At 42.6% G+C, this 18,864-nt stretch overlaps 1 protein-coding gene across 2 annotated transcripts in view; it reads right to left on the bottom strand.

The window, feature by feature from the left end:
- Positions 1 to 921: 921 nt before the first annotated feature.
- LOC122552993 overlaps positions 922 to 18,864 on the bottom strand; it is a 69,293-nt gene continuing 51,350 nt past the window's right edge. For both annotated transcript variants that reach the window (XM_043696349.1, XM_043696350.1), the window contains exons 4-6: positions 2,517 to 2,690; positions 1,332 to 1,451; positions 922 to 1,227 (exon numbers count right to left, since the gene is read on the bottom strand). In XM_043696349.1, coding sequence (XP_043552284.1) covers positions 1,138 to 1,227; positions 1,332 to 1,451; positions 2,517 to 2,690 — 384 coding nt within the window. In that variant the 3' untranslated portion in view covers positions 922 to 1,137. The remainder of the gene's footprint in view (positions 1,228 to 1,331; positions 1,452 to 2,516; positions 2,691 to 18,864) is intronic.

Below are 18,864 nucleotides of genomic sequence, written 5' to 3' on the forward strand. Positions count from 1 at the left end.
CCCCTGACAGAAATTGCTGGGTCCATGGGGACTGCCTTTGTGTTTGTGTCACCCTCTTTGTCTAAAAGAAATTACCCCTCACCAGGGCTGTGCCTGGCAGGTTATCTCCCTGACAGCGTTCAGCATCAGGAAATTTTAGAGATGGCAAGTGCAAAATTGGACAGCCTTCCTGCTATATAGAGGCAAGACACAAATGTAAATAGTCAAAGACCATTTTACGAGACTGCTGGCAATTTGCCACTACACACATCCCTCCCCCACTGTGAGGTATCATTATTGGTGACCTCCCAGCCACAACCCTGGTGAGGGCTTTCTCTTTCAACTGCAGTAATTAAAATAATTTTCTGTCTCCCTGTTGTAGGCTACAGAGCCACTTCCTCTCGATAGAGGCTATTGTTGTTGAAGACACTGCCTTCCTGTCTCACATTTACTAGGGATGGAGGCTTGTAGTGAATGAGCATACTCATCTGCCATCCTCCTACCCAAATAAATGCCACTCAAGAGGTTAGAAGATTCCACCCATACATTTCTATTTCCCATTTTTCTACCAACTCACAAAGTCTGTCCATAACCCATTATAATTCCATGCTCTCCCATTCATAAAATTGTATAAGTTCTTTGGCTTAAACTGTGATTGGGAAACTAGAAGAAATTAAAGCAAAACCGGCCAGATTGATCCAGCCACTAGGGATTAGAAGAAATGTTCAGCTGAACAACGTAATATGAACACAGTGGAAAATACCTTTGAAATAGAATTCTACTGAAACAAAGCTAGAAGATTAATCACAGTGTAAGGGCTGGCAATGATATTCTATGAAGAGAACAGAAAGCAAAAAGTCAAAATTATCAGAAATCACAGGACACATGAACTGTTTTAAGAATTATCAAGACTTTATTACCAAGTAGCGCTCATATTAATTAACTTTTCACAGTCCCTTTGTTTGAGAGACCAGAGAATTAACTTGCTGGTCTTACACAGGTAACAGCACATTAGTTATTTTATCAAGTCATCTACACTCTGATATTTAAATAATTGAATGAAAGGCTCTTAAAGTTAATTGTTAATTCAGGCACAGAAAGTCGTTAGAGATCAGTTCAGGTACTTCTTCTTTATTGTAGAAGTCTCATCTAGAGGCATTACAGGTCAAGTATCTTGCAATTACTTGACAAAATCTGTTGTTTTTCAGAATCAGGAGCTTTCCATGCGATAAAGTGGCACAGGTAGAACTAGAAGATAAATAAAACAATATACATGTAAACTTCATTAAGCTGATGCAGCTTTAAGAGAAATGGAGAAAATACACTTTGTTGTCACACAGTGTTTCACTTACCTCTGACTGTCCTTCAGTCTCAATTATTTGGCAGTTTACCTGTGGCTTCCCACTTTTGATGACTGGGCAATTAGTTTTCCCCAAAACGATATCAAAAATGTATACAGCTCCTTCAAATACCTGGCAAAGGAGTGAAATATATTTATTTTGTACATTACTATTTTAAATGCTGTCTTATCCTTTACAAATGACAGAATATTCACTACAAATAAACACAGCATGCTGGAAAAACATGCTGACAGCTTTTGTGGAGAAAGGAACAGAGATAACATTTTGAGTCCACCATGACTCCCCTCATGAATACTCATCACATTGGTTTGTTCTGGCTTCTCACCCACATATGAGAAATAATAAAGTAATATGTTAGGCCATTACCAACTCTGTCAGCTTAAATTTTAAATAGGTCTTCAATTAAAATTAACATGTTTGAAAAGTAGTTACGATTAATGTTGTAGTGAGATCATTGTGTTTACATTTGCAACATCATGGCACTTTTCTAAGTAGAAACTTAATGAGGTGTCACTCGTTAGTGGCCAGCAGTATCCTTTAAAGGCCAAACACACATTGTTTAGAGAGTCATAGAGCCCTTCAGGAGGGAGTCAGTGCCTTCGGCCATGCTGACCAAAATGTCCATTCACTCGAACCTTATTTCCCTGCACTTAGCCCATATCCTTCTAATCCTTTCCTGTCCATGTATTTGTCCAGATGCCTTTTAAATGTTGTTAATATAGCCGCCTCAACCAATTCCGCTGGCAGCTCATTCCATAAGCTTACCATCCTCCGTAAAAAGTTGCCCTTCAGGTTCCCCTTTATCCTTTCCCCTCTAACCATAAGCGGATGCCCTCTAGCCCTCAAATCCCCAACCCTGGATAAAAGACTGAGTGGATTCACCCTATCCATGCTTCTCATGATCTCATACATTTCTATAAGGTCCCCCCTCGGTCTCCTATGCTCTAAAGGAAAAGTCCAAGCTTGTCCAACCTCTCCCGATAACTCAGACCCTTGAGTCCTGGCAAGATCCTTCTAAATTTCTTCTGCACTCTTTCCAGTTTAATATCATCCTTCCTACAGCAAGGTGAGCAAAACTGAACACAATTCTCCAAGTGCAGCCTCACCAAAGTCCTGTACAACTGCAACATAGTTTGCCAACCTCTATTGTCAATAAAAGTGTTATTAATGTGTTACCTTTACATCGATAGTCAGAAACTCCACAATATTGTAGATGAATGCAGACTTCTTGCTAAATTCCTGTATAGCGAGGGCTACGATGGCTTGGAATTCTGCATCATTTGTATCAACTTTCATTTCTAAAGGTCTGCCTTCCATGTTTTGAGCAATTTGCTGATGATCCTTCACATTCTGGGAAGGAAAGGCAGGAACTGAAACAAGAACAGTCAAGAAAATAGCGAGGAAACAAGGCCAGCCAGCCATGATCTCTCTCTTAATGTGTCTGTAAGTGTGAGTGAGCAGCAACTGGCTTGTTCTTATACCATCAGCAATCAAAGGTGTGACAATGGAGCCATTTCATACATTAAATCTTCTGTAGTCATAGATCAAAACTGATAAGGTATGAAATTTTACTGAACTTATTACTTCACTGACTCTAAATGACATGTTTTATATGAATCAAGATTCAAAGTAAACATTTCTTGAAGCAAACAGGAGTGTTCCTATGTGTTTTTATCTGGAATTAAATGCAAAACAAATGACTCAGGACTCCTTTATCAGATGCACTTCACATCTTGTTCATTGCCAGACTACAGGTGATGGCCTACCAGTTACAGGTGGCAGCTAGCAACACGCAGCAACTGAATTCCAAAACCTCCTTACTTACAAAATAGACCAGAAAAATAAACATGGAAGCTGTCAGCTAGTGGTAAAACTTGAACTTATTCACTGATATCAAGAGCATACCATGCTCACACAGTGCTTACCTCTATGAATATCCAGACCACATAATATGGCCTTATATTTAATTCTATATGAAATGTCCCAAGAAGATGCCAGTTGTGAAATCCTCCAAAGTTCAATCAGAAGAAAACCAGACTTGTCTATCATCAGCAACCCATACATAGCCTAGTCATACTCACTCATATTATAGCAGTATCTCAGCATGTGCAATCAGCACATGGCTATGTTTGCCCTTGTGTGATGTTGACCCATCAGTGTTGGGACTGCAAAATTGGTGTGCAAAAATGGTAAAATTGTAAAATGGGGAAAAGCATTGCATTGTCCCTTTAAAACTGGTGTTCTTTTTGGTACTTAGAGTTAAACTGGATGTCTGAACAGCAGTTAAAGTGCAGGTGCACGAATTGAAATATTGTATCTGAAAGCCATTCAATTAACAGGCCCAAGCAGTAATTTTATCCAGACAATGTTTAAATTCATCCCATTAATTTAAAAAGGCACTTGGAGATAAAAGACTAATTAAATTTAAATCTGATGGTATTGACAATGTTGGACCAATCAGGTTCTAAAGAATTTATTAAGTCTACACACAGGTATACAACAAAGGAGCAATTGAACAGAGAAGGGAGAGCCAACAGCCATTTGAAGATGATAAGAATTTTCCAGCTCAGAAAAAAGCACCATTTATCAATAAAGGTACACGGCACATTTAGCGAATATTCTTGACACCAGAAAACGACTGAGAAAGCATTTTGGACAAAGGAAAATGGTGGAAGAAGGTACAGAAAGTTCAAGATGGTCCATTCCATGTGAACTTTGGAGACTAAGTTTTAACTTATTATTCTTATTACTTGGATTTATAAAAGTGGGGCCTGTGTTATTAAAACAGCATACCAATAAAATTTAATTCGGTGAGGGGATAGGTAGAAGTTAAGGGGTAACTGTCACTTTGTTAGGAATTCTGCTCATTTTTTCACTGTTGGAGTTAGATAAATAAATTGTTACTTGTTAATTGTAGAGTGAGTGAAAGGATTTCATTTCCTTTATCCACTTCTTTATAACAGATTAGGGGTGGGGAGGTGAGAAATAGATTATACCCCTTGTCAGACTTCTTTATCAGGTGGCCCTCGCTAGGGTGTTCAGTTTTAATTATCAGAGGAGGATCAACCTCTGCTTCATAACAATACTCAATCCCTCCCTTTGTCTCATTATAGGAAAATATTGCCCAGAACCAAGCTGAAAGATGCAAGACTGGTCAGCACTAGGCTCCTCACTTCCTACAAGAAGAAAATACATGCCCGGGCCAGAGAAGAGAAAGACCATTCATGTGGTGACATCAACTGGCAACCAACATTATACACCGCAATTTCTTGTGCTATACTGATCTCCCATGACCACCAATGCTAACTCATTCTTAATCTGCATGAGCATTTATGCATCTTTCACTACTGAATCCCTCTCTTTTCTTAATCAAGCACTAGAGGCATGCAGAGCACTTCCAGAAAGAGACCACATTGGAGACTCTCAGCACCGCCTCCACTGAGAAGGTGAATACACAGAGGATGCACTGGCAAGCCATTTCCATGCTGCTTCCACCAGCTCAGAAACTTTCACCTTATTGGGTACTCTATATAAATTAGATTCGGGAATCAACTGTCAGCATGGCACAGCCATATCCCTCCAGTTAGTTGAAAAGTCCCAGGTTCTGGCACTCAGAGGACTGCCGGAGACCACCTGCTTATCCTCAGGCAAAAGACTTTTGGCCATGAATGACTTGATCGAACTGCAGGGACATGTGGAAGAATATGCAGCAGCTTTGCAGAGACATTTAGTAAACTGGAACAAAGGATTAAAGAGTCAATCAATGTTACAATATCAGGCTGTCTCCAGTATGCATGTGACTAACTGTCTCCATTGATAGGTTGGTGATTGTCACGGACACCCAGGTTACTGGTGGCTGGCTGTGCATAAGGACTGACATGCTGTTATTTTAGCTATTGCTAAGCATAAATGGCACAGAGTGTGGAGAGTGACCTTGACCTTACCTGAAGTGTGACTTCCTATCGGGGAGACAGGATGCTGCCATCAGGAATCCACATGGAGGAGACGACAAACACGGGTTTCCTAAAAGATTCTTCTCAGGATATTTCAGAGGAGCCTGCCCGCCCCAACCCCCCACCCTTACTTGCCCTCTCTGTGAGCACATAGCTTGCAGCTGTACAAGCCCATGAAGGATGAACCTGTACCTGGCAGGAGACTCTGAGGGAGTTTGGGTCCTCTCGGCTCAAAAGCGCTGAAGGATGTCTGCCCAAGTCTTTCAAGTCAACAGGGCAAATCATAGGGAGCAGGCTTTATCCACCATAGCTGCAGTTAATGTAAGCAGAGGAAAAAGAAATCTCACTGAGAGCACATAGATAGCATTGGTGCAGCATTATTGTAAATCCACTTTCAGTTTTGTAAATATATTTTCACTTGAGCTGTTAAATTGTGTGCTACGGCATAACTCCACTATGGGACCTCGTGAAGTCACATCTTTGTGAGAGATGGGCAGCCTCTTCAAACATCCCAAGGATGCAAGTCATTGTAATGGCACAGCCACTGCGTGTCCTTGATAAGTATGTATCGGTCAGGCAGGGAGGAAGTGGTTGAGCGAGGGAGCCGTGGTTTACTAAAGAAGTTGAATCACTTGTGAAAAGGAAGAAGAAGGCTTATGTTAGGGTGAGACGTGAAGACTCAGTTAGGGCGCTTGAGGGTTACAAGTTAGCCAGGAAAGACCTAAAGAGTGAGCTAAGAAGAGCCAGGAGGGGACATGAGAAGTTGTTGGTAGATAGGATCAAGGAAAACTCTAAGGCTTTCTTTCGGTATATCAGAAATAAAAGAATGAGTAGAGAAAGATTAGGGCCAATCGAGGATAGTAGTGGGTGGTTGTGCGTGGAGTCTGAGGAAATGGGGAAGCATAAAGGAATATTTTTCGTCAGTATTCACAGTGGAAAAAGACTGTTGTCTACAAAATACTGAGATTCAGGCTACTAGACTAGATGGGATTAAGGTTCACAAGGAGAAAGTGTTAACAATTCTGGAAAGTGTGAAAATAGATAAGTCCCCTGGGCCAGATGGGATTTATGCTAGGATTCTGTGGGAAGCCAGGGAGAAGATTGCAGAGCCTGTGGCTTTGATCTTTATGTCGTCATTGTCTACAGGAATAGTGCCAAAAAACTGGAGGATAACAAATGTTGTTCCTTTGTTCAAGAAGGAGAGTAGAGACAACCCTGGTAATTATAGACCAGTGAGCCTTACTTCGGTTGTGAGTAATGTGTTGGAAAAGTTATAAGAGATAAGATTTATAATCATCTAGAGAGGAATAAGTTGATTAGGGATAGTCAACACGGTTTTGTGAAGAGTAGTTCATGCCTCACAAACCTTATTAAGTACTTTGAGATGGTGACCAAACAGGTGGATGAGAATAAAGTGTTTGATGTGGTGTATATGGATTTCACTAAGGCATTTGATAACGTTCCCCATGATAGGCTATTGCACAAAGTACGGAGGCATGGGATTGAGGGTGATTTAGCAGTTTAGATCAGAAATTGGCTAACTGAAAGAAGACAGAGGGTGGTGGTTGATGGGAAAAGATCATCCTGGAGTTCAGTTACTAGTGGTATACTGCAAGGATCTGTTTTGGGTCTATTGCTGTCATTGTTATAAATGACCTGGATGAGGGTGTAGAAGGATGGGTTAGTAAATTTGCAGATGACACTAAGGTCAGTGGAGTTGTGGATAGTGCTGAAGGATGTTGCAGTTTACAGAGGGACTTAGATAAGCTGCAGGGCTGGGCTAAGACATGGTGAATGGAGTTTAGTGCAGAAAAGTGTGAGGTGATTCACTTTGGAGGAGGATCAGGGCTAATGGTAAGATTCTTGGTAGAGTAGATGAGCAGAGAGAACTCGGTGTCCATGTGCATAGATCTCTGAAAGTTGCCACCCAGGTTAATAGAGTTGTTAAGAGGGCATACGATGTGGTAGCTTGTATTGGTAGAGGGATTGAGTTTTGGAGCCACAGGTCGTGCTGCAGCTGTACAAAACTCTGCAGTTCTGGTCACCACGTTATAGGAAAGATGTGGAAGCTTTGGAAAGGGTTCAGAAGAGATTTACTAGGATAAAAGCAAATTTGACAAAGGGTCAGTTAGACTCGAAACTTCAGCTCTTTTCTCTCCTTACAGATGCTGCCAGACCTGCTGAGATTTTCCAGCATTTTCTCTTTTGGTTTCAGATTTACTAGGATGTTGCCTGGTATGGAGGGAAGGTCTTATGATGAAATGCTGAGGGACTTGAGGCTGCTTTCATTAGAGTGGTGAAGGTTGAGAGGTGACTTAATTGAGACATATAAAATAATTAGAGGGTTAGATAGGCTGGACCATGAGAGCCTTATTCCTCAGATGGTGATGGCTAACACAAGGGACATAGCTTTAAATTGAGGGGTGATAGATAGAGGTAGTTTCTTTACTCAGAGAGTAGTAAGATGTAGAATACACTGCCTGCAACAGTAGTAGATTCGCTAACTTTAAGGGCATTAAAATGGTCATTGGATAAACATATGGATGAAAATGGAATAGTGTAAGATAGATAGGTTTCAGATTGGTTCCACAGGTCAGTGCAACGTCAAGGGCTGAAGGGCTTGTACTGCTCTCTAATGTTCTATGTTCATTGCTTCTTCTCAGAAGCACTGACTCTTTGACAGCAAATACCCTCGGATCCTTAAAGGTTCATGCTGAGAAGAGTTCATTTGACACTAACAGGGCAGCCCTTGGAATGCCAGGGCAATCTAAACATAAATGCCCTCAGGGTCACCTGACCAAACCTCCATGGTCAATGAGCTGTACTGCTGAGGAAGCTCCCTCTGCCCCAGATGCAGGTCCAGGGACTATACTAAGATGTAGTGGGAGGGAGAGACAAAGAAAACCTATTGAGGGTACTCAATGGCAGGGGTGACAATGCGCAGTACATTATTTGTCATATTTGCATATAGTCCACTGTTGAGGCCTTTCATCTGTGTGTTTGAGTTGCTCTGCAGCCCGAATGTAACAGCATGATGCCTAACTTCATGCCTATGGAGGATGTCCATTTGTTCAATGTCTGTATTGAGAGCCTCCTGCAACACATCGAAGCAAGATGAACAAGGCATATAGGGCAATGGGCCCTGCTGACACCGCTGTCCCTTATCCTACAAGCATTCCTATTCTTTCCCTGTACTCTGTGCACAAGAGTGTTGGTGTCAATGAGTAGGTCAGTGGTTTTTGGGACAGGGGAATGCACAGCCCATCCAATTATTGCTATATGTGTTCAATAGGTGTAGAGCAAGACTCAAACATTAACAGCAAAGGGTGGAGATTGCCCCCACCTGGTTCACTAAACACTGAACAATACATTATCGAGGGAACACCTAGTTACTGAAACCATTCAAATCTCACTTCCTTTTTATTCTTATCTGATATCATAACTTCACAGGCTTTGTAAACTAAATGCAAATACCAACTTCTGAAACATTTTGTTACTCATGATGAATATATGTTCATTAGTAACGAGTTGATTTTACATATTGAAGGTTATTTTGTACTTAGGCTTAATACAGTTTGTAGTTTTTTGGTACTTTCATTATCAAGAAACAAGTGCTTGATTTTCAGAAGTAATGTGTCATCAGGCAGATAGCAAACATTTTCCTTAACCCAGCCTGACATGTTCTAAATGTCATTATTTATCAAATAACGTGATCAAGCATTGGCAAATATGACAGACTGCATTTGCATAACTCTCTCTTACGTAGCCTGTCACTCAACTTCTCAATGATATCTGATTAAAAAAACAGGCAGCAATAATAGTGAAATAACAATAAGCAGCAAGCTGAATTCCAGACTCAAAGTGAGGTGATAGTTTAGTCTTAATGCTATTTGTGTGGGACAGAGGAATCCCCATTGCTCTGTAAATGTAATTTCTCCCTTAATTTGATCAATTGTGCTTATTTGGCAAGTGAAGATGGAGAACCTGGCGAGTGAGCTTTAAGTCTGCTTCTCACTGGAACAGAGCTGCATATTGTCTTCATGCATTGCTTTTTGTACAGAGAACCTAAGCTATTTTATGCAACATCCTCAATAAATCTCCATCTACTTGTTTCCACCAGTACCCACTTTTTAAACCAGCAATTTTCTCAGGTTAAGCTTTCTTTTATAACAAGCACCATGCCATAACTGATGTGCAAAATGACCTCTTACAGCTGACAGCTATTACAAAAGACAGAGATTTGTTTTGCTTTACTTCTGGTTTGGGTTCCTTCGTATGTTTTCCCAATTTTGAAGTTCCTTTCCAACTGTGACCGATGATGGAATGTTTAAAATTGCTGATGTGCAAGAGGCAGGATCTAGAGGAGTACTGGATCCCAGAAGGTTGTGCAGCTGGAAGTGCTTACAGAGATGGGACGCGGGAGAGGAAAACAAAGATATGAATGTTAAAATTTGGGCATTGTTGGACTGGGAGCCAATGTAGGTCAGCCAGCACTGGAGTAATGGACTAATGGGTATTGCCATGAGTTAGGATATTGTTATGAAGATATGGGTGTACTGTATCTTTAAGAGAGTTAGAAGCTAGCAGAACTATGTGACCAAGTGTTCTCAATCATTTAACAACATAACACTTGGTCGAAAGCTAGATTAACTGGGTTGGCTAGAAACAACAAAACAGATTTGAATTAGGCCAACCCCGAAAATTATACCCCAAAAAATACCAAATTCCAATCAACTTTGAATTTAGCATATTGACAATCTTAAAAGCCAATGACACAATCCAATGCTTTGGGGTGGGGGGTTTAAGACCAAGGAAAATTAAACAGTTGGGAGGAGAACTGCCAAGCCACCAGCATGTAAAGACTACCTGAAAAATAGCTCTCTTAAAGGTACCTTTATCGATTTGTGAAGATCTGTAACCTGTGAAGCACAATCCACATTAAGAAAAGACAGAAATACAGAGAAGAACTGAAAGCTGCCTGGTTTTGAGATGAGAAGTTTTGTTTTGTAAACTTTAATCAGGATTTTTATCAGACCAGTAATGTAGAGGGGGAAGTAAAAGATAGGTTAGAGGAAGGAGTTGTAAATAATTGTTAGTTAATTATTCTCAGTTATACTTTAAGAAATAAAGTTGTTAATTTTTACTTTAAAGAGTTCTTGGCCTCTTGAATTTTCACAGATTACTGCACGGGATAAATTTTTTCTTGTGTTGCTGGTTTAAATGAAGCTGGAGGGTTTACCCTGTGCCATAACAATATCAACAGCAGAGCTTGAGATGAGCTCAAGTTGATGAAAAGGTGCAAGCTAGGAGACCACCTCAAAGATTATTAAAATAGTCAAAGGCATTAATGAGGTTTCAGCAGCAGATGAGCTGAGTCAGAAGCTGGGACAGTTGGTGCTATGGAGTTGAAAATAGGTAGTCTTGATGATAAAAAAGGAGACAGATGCAGAGACTTGGGAATAGAGTGGAGAGCTGAGAATTCAGTGCTTCCAATATGTAATTGCAGGAAATCTCTACACATCCAGGACAGATGTCAGACCGGCAGTGTGATAATTTAGAGAGACTGAAGAGGTAGAGAGGTGGTGGTGACGTACAGCTGAATAGATCCATGTTCAGATAGAGCTTGATTTTGTGTTTTTGGATGCTGCCACCAAGGTGCATTTGTTGACTTGAAAAGAGAGGGGCCAAGATTAGATCCTTGGGGAACACCAGATAATATAGTGCAGGAGCAAGGAGAGAAGCTGATTCTATGGCTATGGCTGCATAGGTAGAAGTGCAGGGTGAGTGAAATTCTAGATAATGAGGGGCCATGGAGAAGGCAGAGGACAGGAGAAAACTGTGGCTGTTAAGAGCTGCTCCTTTTTGAAGTATTTTCAGTGTTGGAGCTGATTTCCTCAATTTCATGGAGCAGTAATTATTGTTTTAAAGCTGTGGGAACTTTGGGGAAAAAAGTGATCAAAACAACATTACTTTAAAGCAGGAGGGGAAAGGGAGAGCAAGTACCACACGAGAGGTGAAAAAAAGAGCAGTGAACCTGCACAGCTGACGGTTACTAATGATTATATCTGCAGGAAGTGTTGGTTGCCAGTCCTATCGGATCACATTGTTAGTGAGAAGCGGCAGTTTGAGGTAATGAGGAATTTACAGGAGCCAGAGCATGTAATGGATGGCAGCTTCAGGAAGGTAGAAAAACTGCAGAAAGAGTCGGTTGGATGGATTATCTCCAGGAGAGGTAGGCAGGTAGTGCAGGATTCTCCTGTGGCTATGCCCATCTCAAACAAGTATGCTGTTTTGGAAAATGTAGGAGGTGATAAGACTCTTAGGGGAATGTAGCACTGACAGCCCAAGTTTCTAGAAATGAAACTGTAATGAGGGGTTCCAAGCGATTGATTATGATAGGGCATTCTCTAGTCAGAGGCACAGACTGACATTTCAGGTAAGAAATCAGAATGGTGTGTTGCCTCCCTAGTGCCAGGGTCAAGGATATCTTGAAGAGGGTGCTGAATGTTCTCAAAGGGGAGATTGACCAGCAAGAGGTTGTTGTACACATTGGAACTAATGACATAGGAAGAGAAAAGGGGCAAAGTTCTGAGGAGAGAATATAGGAAATTTGGCAGCAGGTTAAAAAAAGATCCTCGAGGGTGGTCATATCTGAATTACTCCTGGTGCCACATTGTAGTGAGGGTAGAAATAGGAGGATAGAACAGATGAATGCATGGCTGAGGAGCTGGTGCAGGGGAGAAGGATTCACATTTTTGGATAATTCGAATCTATTCTGGGAAGAAGAGGCTTGTATAAGAAGGCTGGGTTGCATCTGAAGGGACTAGTATACTGGCGGGGAGATTTGCTCGAGCCACTCAGGAGGCTTTAAATTAGTTTTTCTTTGGGGAGGGCGGTGTTGGGACCCAGAGAAAGAAAGAGTGAGAAAAGAAATCAGTCTGAGGCTGATGCAGTTGGGAGGAGGGGGAATTGTAGCTTTTGATGAGGGATAACATTACAACTGTATTTAGGGAAGATATTCTGGGGAGTACATCCAATAAAATTATTTGAGTGGAACCGAGAAATAAGAAGGGGCTGATCACCTTATTGGGATTGTACTATAGACACCCCAGTAGAAAGTGGGAAATTGAGAAGCAAATTTGTTAGGAGGTCGCAGTTATCTGTAAGAATAATAGGGTAGTTGTGGTAGGGGATTTTAAATTTCTAAACATAGACTGGGACTGCCATAGTGTTAAGGGCTTAGATAGAGAGGAATTTGTTAAGTGCTTACAAGAAAATGTTCAACTTCAGTATGTGGATGTACCTACTAAAGAAGGAGCAAACTTTAACCCACACTTAGGAAATTAGGCAGGCCAAGTGACTGAGGTGTCAGTGAGGGAGCACTTTGGGGCCAGCTACCATAATTCTCTTCGTTTTAAAATAGTTATGGAAAAGCATAGACCTGACCTATAAGTTAAAGTGCTAAATTGCAGGAAGGCCAATTTTGACAGTATTAGGCAAGAACTTTCAAAAGATGATTGGGGGTGGATATTCACAGGTAAAGGGATGGCTGGAAAGTGGGAAGCCATCAAAAGCGACCCTTGTTATTGGGATACAAGATGGCACCGACGCCAGGCAATTCTTTGAGAGCTTCCTACTGCAGATCTTACTCTAACATTTCTTATAACCATTTCACACTTTTAAACCTAAATCCTAAGTCTGTAAAAATTACTAATAACGTTCCTTTAACTCTACTTATAGGACTGAGGATTCTATGCATGTCCAGACCTGAGGACTAACATTGCTGAATTTGCAGGCCAAGAGCAAACCTACTGGCTTTCCACAGGACCCAGAAGGACACTAGGAAGCAAGGTCCAAACCCTGACCCTCATAGCAACCTGACCCCGTGGTGACCCGACCCAAACCAAAATGAAACCGACCCCAACAGCAACTCAACTCCAAGAAGGCTCAACAAGCCCAGGACCTAACCCCAGACCCACAGCAACTCAACCCGAAAAGGCCCGACCAGCCCAGGATCTAAGCCTGGCCCGAGCAATTCAACTCCGAGAAGGCCCGACCAGCCCAGGACCGCAGCAACTCAATCCTGAGAGGGCCCGACCAACCCAGGCCTGCAGCGACTCAACCTCGAGAAGGCCCGACCAACCCAGGACCTGACCTAAACCTGCAGCGACTCAACCCCGAAAGGGCCCGACCAACCCTAACGTAACCCAGACCCACAGCAACTCAACCCCGAGAAGTCCTGACCAGCCCAGGACCTAACCCAGGCCCGTAGCGATTCAACGCCAAGAAGGCCTGACCAACCCAGGACCTAACCTAGATCCGCAGCGACGCAACCCCAAGGAGGCCCAACTCCCCAGGCCGGTCCCCAATTCCAAGGCTACCCGACCCTGAGGAGGCCAAGGCAACCAGAGCTGACCCACTTACCTTCTGGAGCTGCAGATTCACACTACTGACACCCGGGACCGTCCAAGAGCAAGAATTCTACTGCCACAACTAATCCCCAAGGAGATCAGACTATAAGACCAGAAATTAGGCCATTCAGCCTATCGGGGGTCTGCTCCACCATTCAATCGTCGCTGGTAAGTTTCTCAACCTGATTCTCCCGTTTTTGCCCTGTAATGTTTGATCCCCCTTACAATCAAGAACCTATCTCAGCCTTAAATATACTCAATGACCTGGCCTCCACAGCTTCTGTGGCAGTGAATTCCATAGATTCACCACTCTCTGGCTTAAGAAGTTTCTCCTTATCTCCATTCTAAAAGGCCTTCCCTTTACTCTAAGGCTGTATTCTCAGGTCCTAGTCTCTCCTGTCAATGGAAACATCTTCCCAACATCTACAATGTCCAGGCCATTCAGTATTCTGCAAGTTTCACCTTTCTGAGCTTTCTGAGTTTAGACCCAGAGTCCTCAAACGTTCCTCATATGTTAGGTTTTTCATTCCTGGGACCATTCGTCTGAACCTCCTATGAACACACTCCAAGGCCAGTACATCCTTCCTGAGATATGGGGCCCAAAACTGTGCACAATACTCCAAATGTGGTCTGACCAGAGCCTAATAGAGCCTCAGACGTACATCCCTGCTTTTATATTCAAATCCTCTCAAAATAAATGCCATCATTGCATTTGCCTTCCCAGTTACTGACTCAACCTGCAAGTTACCTTGAGAGAATCCCTGGACTAGAACCCCCAAGTCTCTTTGCACTTCAGACTTCTGAATTTTTTCCCCATTTAGAAAATAGTCCGTGCCTCTATTCTTTCTACAAAAGTGCATTACATCACACTTTCCTGCCTTGACCTCCGTCTGCCACTTCCTTACCCACTCACCTGACCGTTCCAAATCCTGCTGTACCCTCCCCGTCTCCTTAATACGAGCTTTCCCTTTACCTATCTTTGTACTGCCTGCAAACTTAGCTAGAATGTCTTCATCCTTCGTCTAGATCACCAATGTATAAAGTGAAAGGTTGTGGGCCAGACACTGAGCTTTGGGGAACATCATTGTCACTGGCTGCCATCCTGAGAAAGACCCTTTTCATCCCAACTCTCAACCCATGCTAACCTCTAACACCATGGGCCCTTATCTTACTCAGTAACCTCCCGTGCAGCACCTTGTCAAAGACCTTCCTGAAGATTATGTAGACAGGCCAACATGGGGTGATGCCATATTGGATTTGGTACTGGGGAATGAACTCAGCCAGATGTTAGATTTGGAGGTAGGTGAGCATGTTAGCCACAATTCGGTTATGTTTACAATAGCAATGGGCAGGGATAGATATCTACTGCAGGGAAACAGGTATAACTGGGGAATGGCAATTATGATGTGATTAAATAAGATTTAGGATGCATAGAATGGGGACGGAAACTGCAGGGGGTGGGCACACTTGAAATGAGGAGCTTATTCAAGGAACAGCTACTGCGAGTCCTTGATAAGTATATACCTATCAGGCAGGGAGGTAGTTGTCGAGAGAGGGAGCCATGATTTACTAAAGAAGTTGAAGCTCTTGTCAAGAGAAAGAAGAAGGCTTGTGAGGATGAGGGGTGAAGGCTCAGTTAGGGGACTTGAAAGTTATAAGTTAGCCAGAAAAGATCTAAAGAGAGGGCTAAGAAGAGCCAGGACGGGACATGAGAAGTTGTTAGTGGATAGGATCAAGGAAAACCCTAAAGCCTTCAAGAGGTATATCAGAAATAAAAGAATGACTACAGTAAGATTAGGGCCAATCAAAGACAGTAGTGAAAAGTAGTGTGTGGAATCTGAGGATATAGGAGAAGCGCTTAATGAATACTTTTTGTCAGGAATGTTCGTGAGAATATGGAGACACAGGCTATTAGATTAGATGGGATTGCGGTTGACAAAGAGGAGGTTTTAGCAATTTTGGAAGATCTGAATATAGATAAGACCCCGGGGCCAGATGGGATTTATCCTCAGATTCGCTGGGAACAAGAATGTGGTGCTGGAAAAACACAGCAGGTCAGGCAGCATTCGAAGAGCAGGAGAATCGACGTTTCGAGCATAAGTCCTTCATCAGGAAGGGCTTTCTACTAGGATTCTCTGGGAAGCCAGGGAGGAGATTGCAGAGCCTGTGGCTTTGACCTTTATGTCATCATTGTTGACAGCAGTAGAGCCAGAAGACTGGAGGATAGCAAGTGTTGTTCCCTTGTTTAAGAAGGGGAGTCAGGACAACCATGGTAATTATAAGCCAGTGAGCCTTACTTTGCTTGTGGGTAAGGTGTTGGAAAAGGTCATAAGAGATAGGATTTATAATCATCTGGAAAGGAATAATATGATTAGGGATAGTCAACACGGTTTTGTGAAGGGTAGGTCATGCCTCACTAATCTTATTGAGTTCTTTCAGAAGATGACAAAACAGGTGGATGCAGGTAAAGCAGTTGATATGGTATATATGGACTTCAGTAAGGCATTTGATAAGGTTCTACACAATAGGCTTTCGCACAAAATATGGAGTTTCAGGATTGAAGGCGATTTAGCAGTTTGGATCAGAAATTGGTTAGCTGAAAGAAGACTGAAGGTGGTGATTGATGGGAAATCTTCATCCTGGAGCTCAGTTATCAGTGGTATGCCACATGGGGCAGTTTTGGGGCCACTGCTGTTTGTCATTTTTATAAATGATCTGGATGTGGGCGTAGAAGGATGGATTAATAAATTTGCAGATGACACTAAGGTAGGCAGTGTTGTGGATAGTACCGAAGGATGTTGTGGGTTACAGAGGGATATAGATAAACTGCAGAGCTGGGCTGAGGAGTGGCGAATGGAATTTGATGCGAAAACGTATGATGTAGTTCACTTCAGAAGAAGTAACAGGAATGCAGAGTACTGGGCTAATGGTAAAATTCTTTGCAGTGTGGATGAACAGAGAGATCTCGGTGTCCAGGTGCATAAATCCCTATAAGTTGCCAACCGAGTTGATAGGGTTGTTAAGAAGGCATATGGTGTGATGGCGTTTATTGGTAGGGGGATTGAGTTTCAGAGCCACGAGGTCATGCTTTAGGTATACCAGACACTGGTGCGGCCGCACCTGGAGTATTGCGTACAGTTCTGGTCAGCGCATTATAGGAAGGATGTGGAAGCTTTGGAAAGGGTTCAGAGGGGATTTACTAGGATGTTGCCTGGTATGGAAGGGAGGTCTTACGAGGAAGGCTGATGGAACTGAGGCTGTTTTCGCTGGAAAGAAGAAGGTTGAGAGGTGACTTAATCGGGACGTATAAGATAATCAGAAGGTTAGGTAGTGTGGTCAGTAAGAGCCTTTTTCCTCAGATGGTGAAGGCTAACAGAGGGGATATAGCTTTAAATTGAGGGGTGGTAGATTTAGGACAGATATTGGGGGTATTTTCTTTACTCAGAGAGTAGTAGGGATGTGGAATGGCCTGCCTGCAACAGTAGTAGACTCGCCAACACTAAGGGTATTTAAATGGGCATTGGACATCCATATGGATAATAATGGAACGGTGTAGGTTAGATGGGCATCAGATTAATTTCACAGGTTGGTGCAACATCAAGGGCCGAAGGGCCTGTACTGCGCTATAACGTTCAATGTTTTATGTTCTATAACTCCATTGCTTCCTCCCCCACCCCTCACCTTGGTCTAACCTGCTTGTTACTTCCTCAAAGAATCCCAGAAGATTTGTCAGGCATGACCTACCCTTTATGAAACCATGCTGACGTTTCCCTATTTTACCATTTTACCATATACTTCCATGCATTCAGAAATCTCATCCTTCACAATGGATTCCGGGATCTTACCCACAACCAAGGTTAGGCTAGTTGGTCTGCAACTTTCCAACTTTTGCCTTACTCCCTTTTTAAAACAGGGTGTCACTTTAGCGATTCTCTAGTCCTCTGAGACCCTCCTTGACTCTAGTGATTCTTGAAAGATCACCACTAGTGCCTCCACTATCTCTTCAGCTATCTCTTTTAGAACTGTGGGGTGTAGTCCATCTGGTCCAGGTGATTTATCCACCTTCAGGCCATTCAGGTTTTCTATCACCTTCTCCTTGGTGATGGCCACCAAACTCAGCTCTGTCCCTTCACTCTCTTGATTTTTTGGGATATTACTCATGTCTTCCACCATGAAGACTGATGCAAAGTAATTATTCAGTTCATCAGCCATTTCCTTGTTCCCCACCACTATCTCTCCAGCGTCATTTTCCAACAGTCCACTTTTGCCTCACTTTTGCCCTTTATATATCGAAAGAAACTCTTCCTGGTTAGCTTACCCTTATATTTAATCTTCTCTCTCCTTATTTCTTTTTTTGTCACCCTGTGTTCATCTTTGTAAGCTTCCCAATCCTCTGGTTTCCCACTGTCCTTTGCCACATTATATGCTTTCTCTTTTGCTTTTATACTATCCCTGACTTCCCTGGTTGCCTCATCCTCCCTGTTCCATGCTCCTTTTCCCTCAGGATGAATCTCTGCTGTGTCTCCTGAATTACAATCAGAAACTCCTGCCATTGCTGTTCCAATGCCTTTCCTGCTAGGGTCCTCTCACCGTCAGTTCTACCCAGCTCCTCCCTCATGCCTCTGCAGTCGTCTTTATTCAGCTGTAATACCCTTACCTCTGATTCTATCTTCTCCCTCTCAAATTGCAGAGTAAAGTCAATCATATTATCATCACTGCGTCCGAAGAGTTCCTTCACCTTAAACTCCCTCAACAAGACTGCCTCATTGTACAACACTAAATCCAGTATTGCCTGTTCCCTCGTGGGCTCCATGACAAGCTGCTCCAAAAAGTCATCTCATAGGAATTCCACAAATTCCTTTTCTTGCAATCTACTATCAACCTAGTTTTCCCAGTCCACCTCCATAGTGAATTACCCCAAGAGCCCTGTAATTTTGCCTTTCCTACACATCTTTCCTACCTTCTGTTGTATCGTGCGTCCCAGCTCCTAACTACTGTTTGTAGGCCTGTACGTAACTCCAATTATGGTGTTTTTTTTATCTTTGTGGTTCCCCAATTCTTTGAGGAGAAAGAGAGGTCTGCAGATGCTGGAGATCAGAGCTGGAAATGTGTTGCTGGAAAAGCGCAGCAGGTCAGGCAGCATCCAGGGAACAGGAGAAT

This window comes from Chiloscyllium plagiosum, chromosome 9, assembly GCF_004010195.1.
Source record: "Chiloscyllium plagiosum isolate BGI_BamShark_2017 chromosome 9, ASM401019v2, whole genome shotgun sequence".
Lineage (NCBI taxonomy): Eukaryota > Metazoa > Chordata > Chondrichthyes > Orectolobiformes > Hemiscylliidae > Chiloscyllium > Chiloscyllium plagiosum.